This window comes from Phocoena phocoena, chromosome 2, assembly GCF_963924675.1.
Source record: "Phocoena phocoena chromosome 2, mPhoPho1.1, whole genome shotgun sequence".
In the NCBI taxonomy this organism is placed as follows: Eukaryota; Metazoa; Chordata; class Mammalia; order Artiodactyla; family Phocoenidae; genus Phocoena; species Phocoena phocoena.
In genome coordinates, this window is record NC_089220.1 from 22,862,895 (window position 1) to 22,885,798 (window position 22,904).

Below are 22,904 nucleotides of genomic sequence, written 5' to 3' on the forward strand. Positions count from 1 at the left end.
AAAACAATGGTGAGAAATGAGCTTCCAATGTCCTTCCACATCCTCTGTGGTCTCACGTGCTTAGTGGGGAACTCAACAAATGTTTATTAAGATTGACTATAAAATGGGCAAGAAGGATTCATCTTTTAAAAAAAGGAAATGACCACAAATTCCTAACCTATCAGATTTCTCTAGATCAGGGGTCAGTAGACTACCGAAATCCAGCTTGATGCCTGCTTTTTAAAATCAAGTTATATGGAATCACAGCCATAATCATTCATTTATGTATTGTCTATGGCTGCCTTTGTGTTACGACAACAGAGTTGAGTCGTTATGACAGGGACTGTGAGACTCCCAAAGTCTAAAATGTTTACTCTCTGGCTCTTTATTGGCTTTTGCTCTGAGTGATTAGTCAGAAAAATCGGAATACTGAGCAATATAATATTGCCATGATCTTTTAGTAAAACGGGGGTATCTGCTTCAAAGCTAAGAAGAAAGAAGAAGTCGACAACAGAGGGTCCTCAAGCATTTTCAACTCTACAGACTTCCCAGTTTAGGCTTCCGGATCGGTCAGGATGGATATAATTTGTAATGAGACCCTAAGATGCTTAAGCAAGCTATACTTTCCTTGGAAAGATTCTAATAAAAGCAAACCCAGCTTTAAAAAGGTACTTTCTATTTCATTGTGAATTTCAGCCCTTAATAAATCCTTTAAGATTCTTTTCTTGCATAGAAAATACAAGGGCCCAGAAAAGGTTTGGGGTTTTGTTTTGATTTTTCCTTTTTTATAGTTTGAGACATATAATGCAAGGAAGTGAGAAAAATGAAAGAGAAGATAAACACATGAGTAGGAATTTAAGAAATGTCAAGAGTACACAGATATCAGAAAGGGACTAAGGTAAGAAATGCATCCTCTCGGGTACACATTCACTTCTTTTGTTGCTGCCTATTAGCTGTAACATCTAAAACACTGTGTTCAAAGAACAGAATTATCTCAGAAATGAAGAAAATTCAGCATCTCACCAGAGCTCTCACTACGAGCCTCTATTCTTAGAATCCTAACATCAGTTAAATGTGGCTGTTACCTGATCATATGTTCTAAACAGGTCTGCTGATGAGCGGTGAGCTAGAAGTCCCCAGTGCACAATTACACAGGTGACATCAAGAGGGACTAACCTCACGTAAGTGATGGTTTTCATCCTGAATACTGGAACCATTCCACCTTGCAGGAAGCCACAGTAAGTTGTTTAAATCACAGCTGTTTGGATAAATCATAGCTAAACAATTTCATAACCCCTATCAACCAAGGTTTTCAAAGCCTTTCAGACACACAGTAATGAATCCATCTAACAAGTATTTCCCAATCATTTAATATACTCAATACACAAACCTTCTTTCATTATTATCAAAGAGGCAGGTAGCTATTTACATATATGTGTCAATGGAGAATACTATATAATGAGACTGTGTAACATAGGGATTCCTGTGTGGGCTCAGGGCCCCACTGTCTTGGGTTTAAATCCCATTTCTCCTACTTCCTTGCTGTGTGACCTTGAGACCATCCTTTGGCTCCTCTGTTCCTCAGTTTACCCATCTTTAAAATGGAGATGATGATAAAGCCCCTCAGGGGATTGTTATGAGGATTAAGGGAGTTAACAATGTAACGTATTTAGAACTATACCTACATATAGTAAATGCTCAATGAATATTTACTGAATGAAGGAACAAAGATGTAGCCCTGGAAAACTTACAGATGGAGGCCTAGAAATCACTTCAAGGGGCTTTATTCAATATTATGTGTGCTGTCACAGAAAGTGGACCACAGGGGCAGCTAAAGCTGACATTAAATCAAAGTAAAATATTGTACCATCAGCAACTCAGTCAGAGACCGTATCTTGTCAAAGTAGAAGGGCAAGATCCACACTTTCCTTTTAAATTCCCAGATTTCTCAAACTCTTTCACAAAGCAATGATTAAGTATCTAACAGTGAAATTATTTTTTTAAGTTGCAGTCATTTTCTGCAGTACAATGGTTATGCTGTTTTAAGTATTAATGTACTAGTTTTATGGGAAAATGTGGAAGTAAAGGGCACTGACATATTTCACTGTGAAGTTGGTTAATTAACGTGCATCAAGTAAATGAACTAAATAAAATCCATTATGTTTTAAAAGTTACAAAAACATAACAACTGAGTAATGGAATCATGCTGAATATTATAATTACGTGCTAAGAAATGCAGCTATTATAGTCTTTCCAAAGCTCGAGAAACAAAATTTGGAAACCTAAGAAATATCCTGTTCATCTTCATGTTACTAAGGGAGGAATTTTTGGCGACTCTATTTTGAGGAAACAAAATTAGTGAAAGCTCCACAAATGAGCATGTCATAGTTCTAAAATGCGGTGCTCTGATAAGTGTTTAAGCCCAATCCTCTGTGCACACTGCAGTAGAAATAAGAGTTACCTATTTTCAAACAGATTTGGGTTTGAACCTTACCTCTGCCACTATGTGCAGGCATGTGACCTTGGAAAAGCAAACTTTCTGAGTCCTGATTTTCTCAATTGTAAGATGGCCACAATAGTTTCTACATCATAATAAGTGAAAATGAATTTTAAATAAAATACCATGTTTGAATGCACCCGGCACAGTGTAGCACCTTGGCCAGTGACGTGCCAGAGCCAGCCCATGATAGCTGACTGCTACATTTTCGGGAATTTTCCAAGTTGGTTGTTAAACATAGCCATTATCAAAGATATAGATAGATAGATAGATAGATAGATAGATATACATATATACACACACACACACACATATATATACACACACACATATGAATACATTCTATTAAAAACAAAGGTAATAAAAGCTTAAAACTCAAGTCCATTGATATCCATGGTATCTGTGTGGTGAAAAAAGTGTATAATCGTGTGCTCATGAGCATTACTTCCCAATTCGGAGTTTAATATTGTCATATCTGTGGCTTCAAATCAGCCACAGAGGGAATATTCTATACTATAGAAACTGTCACGCTACAGATTAAGGCTGTGTGTTTCTATGTGTGTGCTTGTTCTTATCATTTCTCAGCAAGCTTCTGTACCTGACTCATCAGGAATAACCCTCCCTCCTCCAGCTTTCCCTCCCTCCTCCCTTATCTGCCCTCTCTCTCTTCCTCCTTCACTCTCTCCCTTCCTTCCTTCATTATAAAGCTCTTAGTCCACAGACCCCACAAATTTCCTCTTCCTGTGCCCTTCCCCTGTACCCTTAAGAAGAGCAAAGAGCTACATTGACACGACTGAAACATCTCGTCGTAAAACCATCTGCCTTGAAACGCTTTCTCTTCTCCAGGTTAAACATATGCACTTTTTAATCTTCAGATCCTATTTCAAAAATCAATCTATCAATTCATTTCACACCTATTTTATACTCTCTTGTTCAACCTTTACGGATAAGGAGGTTGAATTTGTTACAGAAATTCATTTGCATACTATAAGCATCAAACAAACCAAATCACTCCAAGTTATGCGGCAAATTTCCTGGGTAATCACAGTATAATCCAGCGTCTGAATAATTAACTGGGCACTGTCTTCTACCTTTCTCTCAAGAAATTCAGACTCAATTCTCAGAACTAAAGTTATTGTGTATGTCTTATTCTTTGAAAAGAGAAAAAAAAAAAGAATTTAGGTCTAAGTCAAAGTGTTGGCTCTCTAATGCTTCCATGAATTAAAAAATAAAATATGTATCATTTGACTCAGAAAGATCAAAAGATAATCTTACCTTGAAATATGCATGAGGTAGAACCAGTGAGTTAAAAAGCTTTTTTTTTTTTTTTTCCTTTCCCTTGCCAAACACATTTATATTTTAGGTTAAAATACATAAACAAATAAATTTTATAATAAAACACATTCGTATTTCCACAAATTCCTCTCCAATTCAGGAACAGACACTGCTCTATACAGCAGAAACGATGACACTCCTCACTAGTCTTCTGAAAAAATTTTCTGTTGATCTGTTCCTGAAGAAAACGTCTAACTAGAAGATTGATAATCTATGGGAAAACTCCTTGGAAATTAGCTCTTACATGAAATCCCTTTAGCAGTAAGCCCATTTAATCATGCCAAAGAAATCAACAAGGGTTTCTTATTGTTGCTGATGGGGAGCTTGTTTAGCTATTATCATTAGTAATTTTCCACTGTAAGTTTTGCCTCCTTAGCCAGGTAAGAAGTGCAACTTATGACCTCCAGATGCAAACCAGTTATCAGCCTTACAATTCGACTGAAAATTTGTTTTGCTTCTTTGTGAAGTTCCCTAAGGGTAAGGTTAAAAAGAGAAACGATAGGGGAGTGAGAAATAAAGGGAGAGGATTTCAAACCACATATTACAAACAGAGAACAGAATCACAGAACGACACCAAGACAGTGGACTCCAAGACAAGATGGCAAGACAGATGTGCCAGACGAAACCCAAGCTTGACTGCTGTACCAGGGAAAGCAAGCACAAGAACAAAACCACACAGAGATGCTGCGAGGGCAGCTCTTGGGGCTGCCGTGATCCCGTGGAAATAATAATAAAGATGAGAACCCATGAAATTATAACTACAAAAGAAAGTTATCCCCACAGCTCATACACTGGACTTGCTGGGTTAGCCTGGATGTATCACTTGGATGAAACACGAGATGGCATTATTATAGCCCATGCACTGGTGATGGAGGCCATGGTTAGTTGATTAGCTATAAAGCTCTCACTGCATGCCACACAATGATCCTGGGCTCGTCCAGAAATAAAAGATACAACAAAGAGTCTATATCTGCAATAAAATTCTTTTTATGCCATCTGAAATTTGTGTAGAGGGATGTGTTTCTCTGTTCTTTCTGCATGTTTTTCTTTTATTACTATTATTTTTTTTCTGGCTCATTCGTCCTTTTTTTCAATGAAATGCATTGTCATAAAGGGGAGAGTAAGGACAAGTGGCCTGTGCAGATATAAGGAAAAATAAAAAGGGGAAAGGAGAAAATTTAAATAAAAAATATATAGGAGGAAGAAGAGGAAAACAAAGTACTTCATTCGTTTGTACACAACTTTCTTGGATTTTGTTGGTGTTTGTTTTGTTCTGAGCATAAATACTGGAGGGATATGCTGAAGGGGGAGAAATTTGAGATTAGGATGGCAAGAAAAGATTTTGTTGCCTTGGTTGATTTGTATATCTATATATCTCTCAGTATTTAAAAAATAATGACTCAAAAAATTATAGCAATGAGTTAAAAATAGCCATAATGACCAAAACACTAAATACGAATCAAAACAAAATAAACGGAACCACCAAAAATTCATGCGGCACAAGATGAGGTAAAACAACAGAAAATGTTTTTCAAATATATACAAAGTATATATCTATTTATATATATACACAGGAATGTGTGTATATGGATAGATATATCTGTATAATTTTTTCTCTCTACCCCTCCCAAGGATAATTGAGTTATGGAATCATCATCATAATTATGATAAAGAAAAAAACAAAACCTAAAGAAAAGTTAACATGCTTTTCCACCAAGTTAAAACAGTATCATGCATGTCTATGTTGGCTGATGTAAGAATGATGGTATGAATTTCTGTGTAAACACATGGCTGATGGCAGGGGCTGTTGTTAATCTCTGTTTACATTATTCTAATATCATTTATACTGTGTCTATATATATATGGAACAACAGGCTCTATATATTTAGTATATACACATACATAAATATATATATGTACACACAGTATATATACTGGGGCTTATGGGAGAAAAAATACAGCACAAAAAGAATAAAAGAAAACACATAAAAGCCTCTCTTTTAAAACCCAATCCCTCTTTATTTATTAATTTTTCTCGGGTGCGGGGACTTGCTTAATGATTTCATTAAGCTCACTCCTTCACAACTACTTGCACTGGCATTTGAAATCAGGAAGTTCTCATAGCGTTTGAAATCAGGAAGTCTGGCTTGAAATTCTCCCTTCAACACGCCCATCCTTATGAACCTATTACCTAAGAAGCCCTGGCCCTAGGCCATACTGTGTATGTGCACTACTAATTTTGCAACCATAACGAATCAGAAATTCTGTGCCCCCAAACTAAGATATAGAAGAATGCTCCCTGAGGTTAACTGATTCTGCCACTGGGTGGCATCATCTGTGGTTTTTCTTGCCTGTCCTTGGATGGGGTATGCTAATTGCTGAATTAGAGACCTCTCCTTCGAGTTGAGTTCTGATAATATTCTAGGCATCTCCATTCATTGTCTACATTGTTTCTTCCCTTCTTATCCCTCCTTTCCTTTTATTCCCCTTATTTTTGTATCTGTCTTCCCTAATAGACTATAAACTCCTGGAAGGAGTCTCATCTTGTTTTTAATTTCCTAGAACCTACTCCAGTGTTTATACATAGTAGTCACTAAAAACTGTTGCATAAATAAGTGATTTGTTAAACTTTCAACTGGAAGTGTATATACTTACACACTGATCTTATTGATTCCCTCTCCTTCCCAACATCACCAAAAAATCTTGGGTAATGGAGATGAATAGAATTTTTTTCATTTTTACCACTTTTGTTATTAGATTCGTTGTTCTGGTTATAAAATCTGTGATAATGATCAACCCACATTTTATGCACACCATGCCTGCACTATCAATGGCCTAATAGCCAATTAGCTGATTTTCCTATACTTATATTTCTATCCTTATTCTAATTTTCAAAGCATTTTGTCATTAGGGGTTTAAAGGCCACATATTTGCTCCAGTCACTTAAAAATTAGCTTGGGCTGGGGTGGAGGTGGGTTATAAAAAAGTGAAGTAACTTATCACTGAGTGGGTTAATGAATGAAGATAGAAACTATACCATTAAATTAGGAACATTATAACCCATGAATGTACTCTATTAATTTATAAATCAATGAAGGAAATTCAAAACTTGATAGGATTTAGCCTAGACCTAAATATGTGAATAACTGTTTGCTTTGTGTACATTGAACGTGTATTAGAGCTCAAATGTAAAAATTACTCATGTCCACAGCCAATAATGATGAATTAAATTAATGAAATTTACATCTACTTACATCCTTCTTTCCGAAGCTAAAAGATTTCTCAGATTACTTCTATTATACCTTTATTCAAAGTGTTTTTAGGTGGACCCTAAAATTCAAGGTGAATTCTGGACACTGTGACTCAGACATTCCTATGGCATTTCATTTAGGCATTTACTATTCAACTATACACTGAATAGTTACTTGACTGATGATTATTTAAACATGATTCTATTTACCAATCATGAGTTTCCATATGGAAAAATCTTTCTAAAATTAAATAAAAATCTATTTATTTGTAATGAAAATATACAAGTTGCTAACTTCAAGTTTGCTGGAGACACAAATGACAAAATGCATTTCTATAAACTCTTAAGATTACCAACATCATATTTAAGGTCGATAATCAGCACACTTATTATTTTTCATCTATGGATTCTGAAAAATAAAGCTCTCTTTCTTCCTATCCTTTATTAGAAAATTATTATTGTCTTAACACTTCAGCTGCATCCTCCGCAATGTTCCAGCAAATAAAAACTCTAAGGATTTGCTGGGCTTTTAACAATTCAGTGCCAGATTTTCATATTATAAATACTTTACTGAGGCATCTCAAACTGATAAAGACTAAGAACCCAGTTCTACCTGGAGAACATAAACAGGAATAAGCTCTTGGTGTTTTGCCAAAATTAAATTTCACCATAATGGGTCGGGTATTATGTTAGTGTGAGGAACAAAGTAGCAATAACACCAAATGCAAATGTGAGGACTGTAGATTTGAGAAGTAAAAATACATCTGAGAATCACTCTGGGAATAGTAATTATTTTGTGATCTCAGATTACTGCCATTAGTTTAAACATCTCCCTCAATCCAACCATTATAAATTGTTTAGCACAGTCCTATTGATAGATGGATGTGTTTCATCTTTACTTCCTTTTACTGTCTGCCCTCTGGTGCAAGTGCCGTCCCTTGAGATTTGATCAAGGACACTTAACAAAAGTGGAGGCAAAAAACCCCGGCTAATTGACACCCAGAAAAATATATCCCTAGATAATGGCTGGATGAATCAATATAGTTGTTAATTACTGCCATGCCCATTTCTCAGGTGCAAAAGGCATTTTTTTTCACTTTTCTCCTCTGCTCTGTGAACCCTGCCCCCACGATTTTTAGAATCTTAAGACCATAGACCACATAAAATTCAGACAATTGATAATTTTTAAATATACAGAAGCGAATCTGACAATACATTAGTTTTGATGTTATTTTTTTTTTCCCGAAAGATGGACACACTGGGCATAGGAGTTGGGGGGAGGGAGAGAGAAGAAATGAAAAGTGAATTTAAACCCTTTATCTGTATTTCAGAATCCATTCCCACATTTTAGATCATGAAGGTAAACTTACTAAAGACCTTAATTTTTATTTGGCTTCCACAATCTCATGAGAGAATCTCATTTCCTAGTGGTTATTTGAACCCTCTCCAGCTTGTCTATTTGTTGTTGTTGATTACAAAGAGGTAAGAAGGACAATGAAATATGCATTTACTGCACAATTTAACAACAATAGAAGTGTAGTTGGGAAGAAAAGGGTTTATATGCAAAGACATAAGTCTAAAATACCAAATAGACACCTCCTTCTTTGGTAGAGGACACAATCAATGTTTACAAATTAGGAAAGTTAAAATCCTGACCCTCAACTTTATGTACTTGAACAGTTATTCAAATATTCTTCTGAATATATTTATTTGATACAGATGGATTCATTATGACTTTATAGTTCACAATTTCAATTCTGAGTTCTCAAAGCAAATGTCCAGAAAATGCAACTCACTATAAAATGATCTAGTTCCCAGCCAAAGAAGGGACAGGGTAAGGTAGAGAATTATTTTTGCTAAAGAAACATGGATTTTGTTAGGGCGATACTTACTTGTATGAAATCATATATTTTAAAATAATTCACCAGGTTTTATTTAGCTGTTTAAAGGGAGATGAAGTGAGAGGTATGAAAAATCTCCAATTTTAATTTAAGATTATGAGGTATTTTGGGAGTCATACAAATTCAGTCAACAAATACTAATTGAGTTTTCACTCTGTGCCTTGCTCTCATGATTTAGGCTTTTTAAAAAAATCTCATTTACATATGTTCCAGCAAAAATATACAGAGAAAACTTGAAATCCATTGGATGTAAAAAGTTTCTAAACTATCATCAACCACACTCTAAAAAAATTTAGGTTGTCCTTAAAGAACTAAGCTACACGACTAAGCTACACCAAACCAGGGTGATCCCTAAATGCCAAAGTGGGTTGTGAGTATAAAAGTCATTTGCTTACATCTGACTCAAAACCAGCAGCTTTGAAACCCAAAGAAATATCATTTCATTTAAAATTTGATGCCCACATGAACACAAAAGTTGTTGAATATAACATATACTAAAGTTATGAAAAGTTTATACAAATTTATGAAAAGCAAGAGCTTCTAGTGGACCTAAATTAATCAGGAAAGAACCTGTAGAAGTTAAATACCTTATTACCGAGACAGCCTAGAAAATCATAAATTTGGTAACAAAGTAAGAGAAGATAAGGTAATTGCAAATAAGATAGAACAAGATTAGCCGAATTTAGTGTATTTCCAGCAAACATCAGGCCTGGAAAAGAGTAAAATTTTAGAAACTGAGGTAGTGAATTAGAATGTTTAAACTTAGAATTTTAATCTCAATATTCACATAGAATCTCAGGATTAACAGTTTATGTCAAAGTTATGTAAATGTCATCATTGTCCACTGCTGCATGGGCAACGGAAGACCTCTCTTTAGGCAGTGTGAAACTTAACCCCAGAAACAACTGATTTGATGGTTCTGATTTTTAATCTGTAATATTTCTGGAAAATCTTAAGGCTATAGAGATATTTCTCATACAAGGCAAAAAAGGACTTGACAGCTCTACGCATGTAATCTTCATCAGTATTAATCAGGTTCCCAGGGCAAAACCTCTGCATCAATAGGTATATCTATCTCCTTCCTACATTAAATATGCCTCCGACATATTTCCCTGTGCATCTGAATCGCTTACCAGGAATACTTTATGGAGTAAATTTAGAAAGAAGAAATGCTCATTCTTCGAATGTGATGAGTTAAATAATCCCAGGCAGAGGGGATCAATATCAGCCTCTTGGAGCTACGTGTTAGCTCCTTCGGAGTGGGCATCCTGTCACTTGCTTTATTTATATATTCCCTCCCATGCTCCCTTGCAGAACACAACAGATTGTTTTAAAAACTGTCTTTATTCCCCCACCCGCCCCATGTAATTATATCACTCAAGAAATGCTGGCATTGAATTTCTGTCCTCTGCTTTTGAATCAGATGAAACACCTGTGCAGTCACTGAAAAGCAAATGGACTCGGTCTGGGGCTTTTCAAGTTTGGGCCTGTTTATGTTCAATACCAAATGGTAACATACCCACAACCTGGGGAGCCATAGACCTTGTGAATCAGATATCTAGAAAAGCCCTCTGTCTTCTTATGGAGGTTGCTATGGAGATGACGGTGTGTAGGAGGGGGAGGCAGTAGGGGAAGACAGTGGTGATAATTGAGAATGATCAAGCCTAGATTTTTATAAGACTTAATATCCAGAGATTTGATAAACATTGTTATATATATACAGATATCACTGCTATGAAAGCAAGAAAACCAGAGAAAGGATACACAGAGAATCCAAATTGAAATCTAGGTATCTTAAATTATTGACCACAAAATCAGTGAATTTAACCTGCATCTTGGAGATCATGCCCTATTCATATCTGAATCCTTAATACGTAGCACATACCTAACATACACAACTGACCCTCAAAAAATATTTGTTGAACTGAATTCTGTTGGAGGGGTAAGTTAGATAATAGAGCTCCATATTCTATTTTCCAACAGCTCATTTGCGAAAACTATTAGAAAAGTAAGGATTCAAATCTTGAGATACACTGTATCCTGCCTGAGGGCTCAGAAATATTTATTAAATGAATGAATAAATCAATTATTTAATTAATGGAAATATGTTGCCCACGTTCTGGTATAGATTAGACATATCTTCCCTTTGGAGTTAAAACCTCACTTAGAACACTGAGATAATGACCCAATAATCTGAAAAAAAATCTGACCAGCCAGGTCAAAGTTACTTTCCTCCCACACAGCTGAGCGTCCAAAGGAACAGATAACACTCCAGAATGGAAAGGCCCTGCAAATTATTGACATGTCCCTATGTAATGCTAAGAACAGGAACACACAGAACTTCCTGGATCCAAAGCCATTTGCAAGATACCAAGCAGTCAGGCTTCCACAAAATCAGAAAATTGTAAATAATTTTAGGGTAACAAATGGAAGATTTTCACTTTTGTTATACTCATTTTTTTAATGAATCTTAAATTTCTCTAGAATTAACAAAGGAAATGTTTAATGGCTCCCCTTTATTTTTAAAGAAAAGGAAAAAAAATTAAAGCAACCCAAAGAATCAACTAGAAAATTCTATTTATTTCTCTTAGCCTTTACAGAAATCAGATCCTAACCCAACTCCAGCTTTTAACTCTATTAAACATACACAGAAATTCGATGATATCTGTTCTCTATTTTATATATATATATACATATATATAAATATTTAACTTATAGCAAGTCTCAAAACAGACCACTTGGGAAAGTTGATAGGAAATAATCAGGGACTGCAGATGCCTGCTGGACATTATATCACATATAGCTCACTATAAAGAAAGACCATAAAACATCAAAATGTATCTGGGTGCAAAGGGGGAACACACTGAAGCTTCTAATTGCCAAAGTACTCTCAACTCCAGCACAGTAGATACATTTCGAAGCATCTCAGCCGTTCACATGGCATGGTTCTGTCCTAATTTTGTGTTTCCTATGTTATATCGCTGCACAAATTCTCTAAACACACAATGAACAAAATTAGTATAAATATAATACCATGCTAACTGCTGTTGAAATCCCATGGAAAAAATTATTTTTGGTTTTTGATTTTGTTTCGTTTGCCACTTAGAGTCAGAACAGTTCATGAGGTTTACATGATCTTTATGGCCCCACTTCAGCTTTATGTTTTTTTGACGTCAATCCAATATAGAAGTCTTCGTGTCCCACCCCCTGTCAATTTCGTAGCTGCCACTGGCTGCTATACATTTGCTGCTTTGGTGGTTAATCTGGGTGTCTGATTGCTCCAAGTTATGTCTTATGGACTTTTCTTTAGCTAGTCAAGGAAGTGACTTTAAATTTCCCTGGGATCTTATGGCTCCTTCCATGGGATTTGATGCTTTCGATTGATATTTATATATGTATTTATATACATATATAGATACAGGAAATACACACATTAACACACTATAATATATATATATATAAAACACATGTATATTCACATATACGTATGTATTGTTTTTTGCAAATGAAAAAATAAAGCAAGCAAAACAAGACTGACCTAACCTACCTGTACTCGGCTCACATTCAACGAAGTCTTCGTCATCGCTTGAACATTCGGCAGATGAAACAAGGTCATCTGACGTTGGCTGCACATGTCAAAGAAAACATAATGAGGTAGGGGGAAGAGAGAGGAGAGAGAGAGAGAGATAAGGAAACCAATGAGCAAAAGCATCAAAGACTTATCACTGTGTCCTGCCTCCATCAACATTGCTGTCTCTCTCCTCTAAAGAGGGTATGCTGTAGGGTAGAGAACGTTAACTGCTGTGTAGCTTTGAATGGCTCTGGGTCCAGAGCTGTGTGGGTCTATGTAAAGCTGAGTGCCCCAAGGTGGCCTGAGGAGGCTGAAGGCTATCCTATCCCTGTAGATCACATTGTGCAGCCTGACTCTATCCTGACTTTAATTTCAATTTTGAGACTCAGAAGGGCAGGAGAAGGGCTATTGCAAATGGTGGCAATCCAAGGGAGCAAGCCAGCGCAGAAGAACTACACTGCAGCTTGGAGAGGGTTTCAACACATATGGTGTGCAGTCTCAAGTGTATGATTTGGTGGTCGTGAATCTACAGGCTGGCATAATGAATGAACACTGTGGAACGCAGTCTGTTCGGGAATAGCATAATGGCTTCTCTCACTATCGGCGATTCTTCACGTAACTGCTGCAGTTAGTTGAATTAGTAACGTTGACCAGCAGACAGACACTACAAGGCAGCCTCTAGACACAGGTAAGGCTGTTTCTGAAGACAGCAGAAAAAATTTTGATTGCAACAAAAGTAATTCAATTTGAGACCATTTTTTTCTCTATTGAATCCTGCAGAAATTCCCCAATGCCAGGGAATCTGCTGCTGCAAGAAATATAGGGGACTGTGGGTGTGGGCAGTAAGAAGGCCCCTTGCTACACAGTAGGCGAGAAAAGTACTTTCTGTACCTGGTACATTCTACATGCACAATAAACACTCTTTCAGTCATTCCCTCAATTATTAAGCTACAGATCTTGTCTAAAAACCAAACTTTTGTCCTACTCTGTGCATAAGAGTACTCAATATATAGCAGTTGTTCAACAAATGCTCATTGATTTCTCCTTCCTGATGTTAATAATATCAACTGACTTGCCGGTCTTATTATTCCCAAAGCATTGAAGCCTGAATCCATATTCAAGAGAAAAAGCAATTACAAGTCAGATGCTGTGCTAGACATGTATATATGCTTATTAGTTGTAGTTATTACTAATTAATTAGACACAATTCTCACAATGGTCCTTTGGGACAGGGATAATTATTACACTTTTAAAGGGAACTGAAGTTCAGAGAGGTTAAGCAAGTTGCTAAAGGACCCACAGCTAGTAAAAAAAACATAGTGAAGATTTGAATAGATACCTTAGTCAAAGTCTGCATCTGTAGCTCCCATAGGCTTCTTTATACCCCTCCTTACACGATGTTATGGACTGAACTGTGCCCCCTCCCAAATTCATATGTTGCAGTTCTAACCCCCTAGTACCTCAGAATGTGACTGGTATGTGGAGATGGGGTCTTTGAAGAGGTAATGAAGTTAAAATGAGGTCATTTGGGTAAGTAATTCCAACATGACTGTTGTCCTTACAAAAAGATGAGATTATGACACACACACACACACACACACACACACACACACATAGGGAAGGCCATGTGAAGGCACAGGGAGAAGACAGCCATCTACAAGCTAGGGAGAGAGGCCTCGGAAGAAACCAACACCCCTGACATCTTGACCTCGGAATTCTAGCTTCTAGAACTGTGAGAAAATACATTTCTGTTGTTTAAGCCACCCTGTCTATGGTACTTTGTTATGGCAGCCCTAGCAAATGAATACACATGACAACCCATATGCTTAGTGTTTCCAGACAACATCCTTCTTGAAACAGACATAGTAGGCACAGAATTGCTGGACACAGCAAAGAACAGTAGAAAAACCACATTAGGTAATGGATTTTGCTTAATTAACAGTGGCAGAGAGGTGCCTTAAACCACGTAATTGATCTTTATTCAATACCTGTCAGGGAGATACTTCTACCTCTGCTTCTCCTTAAAGTCAACAGAAAAAGATTTTTCAAACATACTATTTTTATTGTCAACTAGACACTACTGAAATGTGCATTTCATTTCCACAACTGATGCTGGCAGCTGTATCCTGGAGCACCATTATTCGCGTTAGAGAGATCATGAGCTCACTCTCTTGGAGTTTCCTGCTATGATGGGGCCCAGTACGGGTCCACTTCCGCTCATTAAGGGAAGGGAGGTGATAAGAGAATAAATATTAACTGTGTAAAGGCAGAAGCAATTAGAAGAGGCAAACACCATTTTGGGAAGGGCCACAATTATTGTTTGATTGTTCTAAAGCATGCATTTTCTATGGGGATGATATCCACCCATGCCCCTCCCCCAGCCAGCAATAATTGTTTTGGGCAAAAGGGGGAGGATCTTAGATATGAAAATGGCTTGTGATCAGCCAAGAGCCACAGTACTAAAATGAATATACAGCATATCTGGTGTTAAAATTTTATGAAGAAGGACAATTAGGAAAAGGTCTAAAAGTCTTCTTAGAGGCTGGTAATGAAAAAGAGGTTGAGAATACATTTCTAAAATGTAATCAAGTGAAAATTAATTGTCAGTGACTTGATTATAAGGACCTTACAGAATGGCCCATATAGGACTTAACTAGCTTTGATCCCTAGAAAACTGGTAAGTTAATGAAAATCTAGTGAGCTTGTCTCAAGAACTGAAGGCCAGGAAATAAAGTTTAAAAAGGTCACTGAGCAAATGTATAAAAACAATGCATAACTCTAATAGAAACCAAAAAAGGCATTAACATATTAGTGGAATCTTTAACTTAATACCAAAAAGTACCTTAATTTTTAAGAGAATTAAGATTTTACTTAATCCTTAGAATTATCTTAACTTTTATTGGCTAAAGAAACAAGGTAAGGTTTTTGTTTGTTTGTTTTTGTTTTCGGTTTTTTGTCTTTTTTAAGGTAAGTACTAGGCTCTGTGGTGGAAAGGATATTTCCTATTTTCCCCTCAGCTTCCCCCGCCTCCTCTAATACCTCACAGGTTCTCGTCCCTGTGGTTTGAGTGACACTGTCCCCAGCCCCACTCCCCTCCCCCATAACCACCTCCACTTCTGTCCCCAAAATGGGCCCCTAATCCCCCTGGCAGGCCCCAAACATATGCTCACCCATGTTCTCACTCCTTGTGCCTCACTTCCCAGAGATTATTCTTTTTTAATATGAGTATGGATGAGAACAAGTTTCCTCCCAGGCAACGGAAACACATTTTGCCAGTAGCTCCTATAAATGGTGACTAGACTCAAAGAAGATGAGATGACAGACAGTCTAGAGAGTGTGGTTAAGATTGGGCTCTAGACAGCACAGCTATGAATCCCAGCTCCTAAACGTACAGTCTGTGACCTGGGGAAGCCAGTTACTTCCCCTCTCCGGGCCTCAATTATTTTCATCTGTAAATTGGGATAAACAGAGTGATTTGTTATCGACTGAGCATGTGATTTAAGTGTACTGTTAAAAGTGAAGCTCTGTTCTTGGCATATGGTACATGCTCATTAAATATGAGCTAAAACTAGCTAACTAATTCAATCAATCAATAACAGGAATGTCGAGCCTGGGAGCCACTCCTAATTTAAACAGATGTGCTATCTGCCTATGCACTCTGTCTTTAATGACTTATCCCCCATTAGAACTGCTCTTCATTGCCGATAATTCCTTACCTCCATTTAATGGTACAAACACCATTTCTGGTTGGATCTGCCATGAAGAGAGATAAAGAAAAATATACTCATGCAGATGCCAAGAGAGCTTAAAAAGCCATTGGAAGATCCGTTTCCAGTGGCTGTGGATCCAAACATTGTGTGTGGTCTTCTGTGAATTCCGCCCCTTCCTTTCTGTCCCTCAGACTTCACCATCACCATTTACAGATTCAGCCAATGAAACTCCCAAAGCAATTACAAACATCTCAATCCTCTCCTGGCCCAACACGGTAAACAACGTTTATCTGGAGAACCTGGCATCTAACACAGCCACGCCTGCCACAAAACACTGTGTAGTTTCAGAAATGCTTTCTCTGCCAGGAGCAGGAGGCTTTGATTTGCAAAGGGCTCAGGATTCAGATCACTATTTTTAGGGATTTTAAAAAAATGACTTCTGTCCTTGCCACCTAAACACAACAACAAAAATTACAAACCAAGGTTTTTGGATATACACTTAGGATCATATCCTAAAGTAATGATTATTTGATCCAAAATTACTCTCAGAAAACCCAAGGCTTTCTTTTAGTAGCTTTTTAATTTTTCTTGTCTGTGTCCTTTCCCAATTACAGGCAAATGCAGGGTCTGACTCTGACCCTTGGAAGAAAAGGCACACTTCCCTGATTATTGGTTCCTATGACTAGTGGAGTATGCTTCACTACTGCAGTATCTCATAGACTTGGGGTACAATTATCATGAGAAGAATGGATCTATGGACTTTTTTCCTTAAATAAAATGCAGGAGCCCTAGGCTGTGTGTGTGTGTATGTGTGTGTGTGTGTTTGTGAGTGTGTGTATCTTCTTACAATCACAACCATTTTTCATTATTACTCATAATTCCTTAGACAGAAGAGCAGTTAGTACTTTTGAGAGGAAAAAGGTATTTGAACTCTAGAATTATGCCTACTAATTTACCACTCATTAAACACTTGCTATATTCAGCCTTTGTGCTAAGCAGTGATCACATATTAACTCTTTCAGAACTCATAATAACCAAGGGTACAGACATTTGTAGTGACATCTGCTGTTTTAACTGTTCACCACCCACGCTCCTTCGAGTAGCAGTATTGCCTTAGGAGATTTCTCTGTTCATATAGTTATGTGAGGAATGTTCATCAAGCTGCCTTCCACGTCATCTTAACTTTTTTCCCCTCACAATGATTGTCTAAAGGTCTCACGATTCCTAATGGCTAAGCTTAAAGTGTTTACATACTGTGGTTCCCATATGTCAAATACCAACACTATCTACAAGTCATTCAATGAAGAATAGAAGACCCATAACCGCTCCCCAACCAGTTTCTTAGTGGCTAACTGACTAAGTCAACCATCAGTGATATGGAACTATATCATCAAGGTGCTTTGTTCATTCATTCATGCATAATAAATATTTATTGAATGCCTATGTGTCCAGCCTTGTAACCGTCAGGAGGGATAAAGTGATAGATAAAAACAGTTCTTTTGCGCTGGGAATTCACAGTCTCTGAAGAGACTGGTCAACAGACAAACTTGACACAGTAAACTGAATGCTATGACGAGAGTAAGCATAAGGTGATAAGGGAGCATATAGCAAGGGAGCAGAGAGAGCTCCTAGGCAGAGGGGCATGTGGAAAATGAGCCCTCAGGGACAGGCAGTAGTGAAGCAGGGGAACGCTGAGAGCTTTGAGAAGGAAAAGGGCATCCTAGGTGAAATCGACAGTCTTTGTAAAGGCTCAGAGATATGAGAAAGCACAGCTTATTTGTATACCCACAAGTAGTATGGGATGACTGGAGTGAAGAGATGTACTAGAATGACAGTATGACAGCTCCTCGAGTTATCGTGTTGTTCTTGCAAACCTGGATAATGAGCATGGATTTAATATCCTGCCCTATCAGACTCCTCTCCTTCTTCCCCTCCCCACATCTCACCAGTGTCACCCATCACATTTCCTTAGGGAGCTAATAATACACGTGGTTTCAGAACACAGTGCATGGGTCTGACTGCGCCATTCCCTCCACAGTGCCGATGAAAGACCTTTCCTTGCCTCCTCAAGGGGAGGAAAATATTCTCCTGTCCCTATATATTAGCCAAGTCCTATACTAAAAATAATAATTCATACTACCCTATTTTAAAATATGTATCTCATATTATTAATCCACATGTTGAAATTACTTGGTTCTGTATTAGGACTCATAAAAGTAAAGATAGGTATTATAATAACTTTCAATAAAATCTCTCTCTGGCAGGAGCCCTCTTTATTCCTTTCCTGAAAGATTTTTTATTGCATTTATATTCTTTTTTTACCCCTACCAGCGTTTATTGAAATTAGAATGAACTGGGACAGAAGAAAGCTCAAAACTCTGTCCACCCAAGTAAATTTATAGATATGTTTACCTTCTAATTCCCTCAGTTTTACAAACCTGGCTTCTCATTTTCCTCCAGTGAGTTATTGTTTCCATAATCACCCGCTTCTAATTATTTACTCTGAAGGGCTCTACCTCATCTCAGTACAGGGATGGTTCTACACCATTCTTCATCGTTATCCGTTATTCAGCATTGAGAAAAATATCTGCTTCCGTGGTCAGAACCGCTTAAGAGAGTTTCACCATGTCCCCTTCTTACTGCCCAGATGCCGATTTGTGACTTCAAACTTCCAACCTTTAGCCCTTTATCTTATACTGAGAATAGGCTAATCATTTGGGGGGATGATCTTTTTTTTTCCACCCAGCTCCTTGGAAGCACGGTTATTTGACCGAGATTAAGCAGCAGATAAAATAAGTCCTGCCACAGAACAGCTTTATGAAATTATAAATAACACACTCAAGAATGATGATCGCCTTTCTTCCAGTGAAAAAGGAAAGGAGAAAGGCCCGTAAGTACTCTGAAGTCCCACAGAAAACAGCCATACATCTCTGCAGCTGCTTCATGCTGAAAAGAATTAAATTCCTTCAAATGCTTGGTGTTTTAGTTTTCTGTCTCTAAACTTCCATTCTGAGATAGAGCTGGAGTTAAGTATCTCATATGAGGGATGGTCTCATTCAGCTTTATTATGAGTATTTATTCTCTATTTAAAAAAAAAAACAGATGTCTGAGATACTTTTAATTAAAGTACATAGACTCTAGATCAATAAATAATCTTTAATGAGATTTGAGAAGTTTGCCATCTCAATTTAAATTTATTTGTTAAGACTTTATCAAACTGTTACCATTGCATAGTCCAGTCTTTGATCCATGCTAACAGATACCTCCTCCCCGCCGCCCGCCCCCCCCCCCACACACAAACTACTGGATGATTTTTAGACTGAGCAAAAGGTAGGAAAACCTGGAGCTTCAGCAAGCTTGTTAGAAGGGATCATCTCATCCCTCCCTTCTTCCCCAGCAACCCCTCCACGACACCCAGTTCAAGCCCAATCCAGACACAACCTTAAAGCACGGTAAGGTTGTATGAGTATGATTACCTATACCCTCATTTTATTCTGAACCTCCTCTTCATAGTCATCTTCAAAAGAACCAACCAACACCATTATGAGACAATGAAATAAACGATTTGAACTTGTCATACTCAAGTGTAAAAGACGGAGGCGTATCACGAGACGGGTTCTGAACAATGGAAACAAAGGGACAAAGTTCCAGCCTGCTTAAGATGCTTTCTGAGTTCCCCTTTCGTCCACCTCGATGCGCCTAAGTATCTTTACTGGAACAACACTGAATTTTTAAAAAGTCTTCTGGAGTTCATGTCATCGTGGTTTTTCAAGACATTACTTTCCTCTCTACTCTCTACCTGGAGACGACCACTTGCCAGATGAGACGCGGCAACCCACATATTTTACTTGGCTCGTATTTCCTTGGAATGCGGTTTGAAGAGAATTGCCCTGGGCTACAGACATTGCATTCGGCATGACCAAAATTAGTTAATTGGAACAGAGCTTTATCAGAAAACTGAACATAAAAAATAAGAGCAGGGCTTCCCTGGTGGCGCAGTGGTTGAGAGTCCGCCTGCCGATGCAGGGGACGTGGGTTCGTGCCCCGGTCCGGGAAGATCCCACATGCCGCGGAGCGGCTGGGCCCATGAGCCACGGCCACTGAGCCTGCGCGTCCGGAGCCTGTGCTCCGCAACGGGAGAGGCCACAGCAGTGAGAGGTCCGCGTATTGCAAAAAAAAAAAAAAAAAATTAAGAGCAAACAAAAAACAAATTCCCATTTTTCTGGATATATGATTTTATGGATGCATGTATTTACTTATTCAATCAGTCTTCCCTCAAAAAATGTTTACTAACAGCCTATCGTGTGTCAGTCACTCTGCTGAGGGCTAGATAGAGCCAGGCCTTGTCCTGGAGTTTACATGCTACTAGGATTTGAGCCAGGCCGAATTAGAAAGCACTGAGTGATGCTAAACCATCAGCTACAAAAACTTACAATTAATGTGAGGTTCGTAAGTGGTACCCACTGTAAAATATTGATTACCCTCTATCATTAAAGACAGTAGATTGTATAGGAATCCAAGCGAATAGTATCACCAGCTTCTCTTTAAACTCTGCCCACTGTCAATAGCCTCCACATTGTTCCTTTTTTCCTACTCCACATATACTGGAGCAGGATAAAGAGTGACATGATTTATAATAACTTTTGCTAATGAATTAACCTTTAAGGAAATCCCTTTGTCGACTCAAGATTTAATTAACAGTAGAAAAACCAAGCTAAGCTTAGCCAAATTTTGTGCCAAGGATTGGAGTCCTTTATTTCTATCTTTGAAGCCCTGTAGGATTATATAAATAAATGTGGTACAGCATCTTTTTTTTTTCTTTTCTTTCCAGTTTTAAGAGTTTTCTTCCATCTGCTCAAAAAAGGAAGGGTGGATCAAGAGAGGGGGGAGGGAGGAAGGAGAAGAGAGTGGGTAGAAGGGGGATTAATCTGTCTGTTGTTCAAGGCAGCCTGACATAGGGAAGAGGAGTATTGAACCACAGAAGATTAACCAAACTTCAATGTACCTTCCCAAAAGCAGGAGGAATGTAATGCTAGTGGTGTTCCACTGATAAGCAAATCCCTCTAAATCCTTTCAATTTATTTCTTGGCCTGGAGAAATTACATATTATTTAGAAGGCAGGAAAAAATAATTAATTAAAAAAAACCCCAAAACGCCCACCCAACCACACACCATCTCCAAGAATCTAGATCAGAAGCCTATTGGTTATATACACACAAAGGTCTGGCTTTAACGGCTGCTTTTCTTATTGGTGCAGCCCTCTCCGGGACCGCTAATCTGAAAGGCTTGGCTGTGTTCCCTCTGTAAACGCTTCTGGTTTTCACCGCAAACCTTGTTTTGAGTACTGAGGATCTAACCATGACAAGGGAATGCCAGTTTAGCTCAAGCTCCAACGACCTAACCTACTTTTGTGGCTTGCTCACCTTCTCGCCCCCTTGTCCTTGTCTTCCTTTTCTTTTCTTTTTCTTTCTTTCTTTCTTTCTTTTTTTTTTTTTTTTGAGTTGGGAGTTGCTTTCTAAGTGAGCCCTTTATTCCAATGATAATACTGAAATCAAGCCTCTGTTTTTAGAGGGCGAGTGACCAAGGCCAAATATTAATGTGATCCACAAATAGTGGTGTGGGTATCAGTCAGTGGATGCTGAAATTCTGAATAGTCCGCATCCTGGAGCGCATCAGTGTGTTTTGTTGATACGATTCACTTCTCCATGTTCTTTCTTGCTCTATAGTTCAGAAAGAAGGAATGGGTTTTTGGGGGAAAAAAAAACAACTAGGAAAAATAGAGTCATATTTCTTTGTGAAATGATCTCTTGGTCCTCTTTTTTGAGTTTAACCTTATCACTGGACACAGGAGAAACAGCCCTTCCTGGCAGGTTGAGAGCACAGCTTAGAAGACTTAATAAGCTCCAACATTAGAGCAGAAGAAGGAGTCGCAGGATAAAGCCAGTCCTGGATTTTGGTCAGCAATTCTGAAAAAAGATGAACGCAGCCATTCAGTCCAGAGCAAATAGCAGTGGCTCTCAGTCTTTGGTCTCATGATGAACTGAGGCTTGCTAGCTGAGCAAGGGAGAAAGGAGTGGGGCAACAGCCAAATGCTGGGACTCAAACAGAACCTCGTCTTTATTTTGTCGAAGGTAGGCCACTTACACCGAAGAGTGTGCAATGCACGTGAATATCCGTCAGGTCCGTCGGTGCAGAAAAGAGTTGAGAATGGTTACCTTGCAGAACTAAGCATGATGGAATTTCATGCTTAGTGAACAAGAAACTAAGAAAGAAATTCAAGCTCAAGACGACATAGAGTGAACACGAGAGGGAAGAGCGTATCAGCAGAACCCAGAACTTAGTATGTGGCACAGAAAACTTAACCCAGAACAATCAAATGCAATGGACTGAATGTAAAATACAAGTAAAAAGAGACAAGGTCGCCTATTCCTTATTACTCTGAAGAGTATTTCCCACTCAGCCATGTAATGTAATATTGGAAAAGTCAGATATGGGTGTCAGAGCAACAGCAATTGTTAAAGCAAGGTTTGTGCACTTGACTTGGTTTGCAGTTGATCTGCAGTGAGTAAGCCTGAGTCAAACCTGTGAAAGAAAGATGAGGGTCAACTGAAGAGCCTGATATCAAACCCCAAGAGAGGGAAAATGCAAAGGAGTTTGGCTT

At 38.1% G+C, this 22,904-nt stretch overlaps 1 protein-coding gene across 12 annotated transcripts in view; it reads right to left on the reverse strand.

Annotated features, from left to right (window-relative positions):
- NRXN3 (neurexin 3) overlaps window positions 1–22,904 on the reverse strand; it is a 1,619,945-nt gene that overhangs the window by 36,440 nt on the left and 1,560,601 nt on the right. For 9 of the 12 annotated variants that reach the window (XM_065871334.1, XM_065871333.1, XM_065871337.1 and 6 more), the window contains one exon: window positions 12,510–12,588. In XM_065871334.1, the coding sequence (XP_065727406.1) occupies window positions 12,510–12,588 (79 nt within the window). Of the gene's footprint in view, window positions 1–12,500; window positions 12,589–22,904 lie in introns of all 12 variants that reach the window. The other 3 variants (XM_065871344.1, XM_065871335.1, XM_065871346.1) reach the window with 1 other exon arrangement.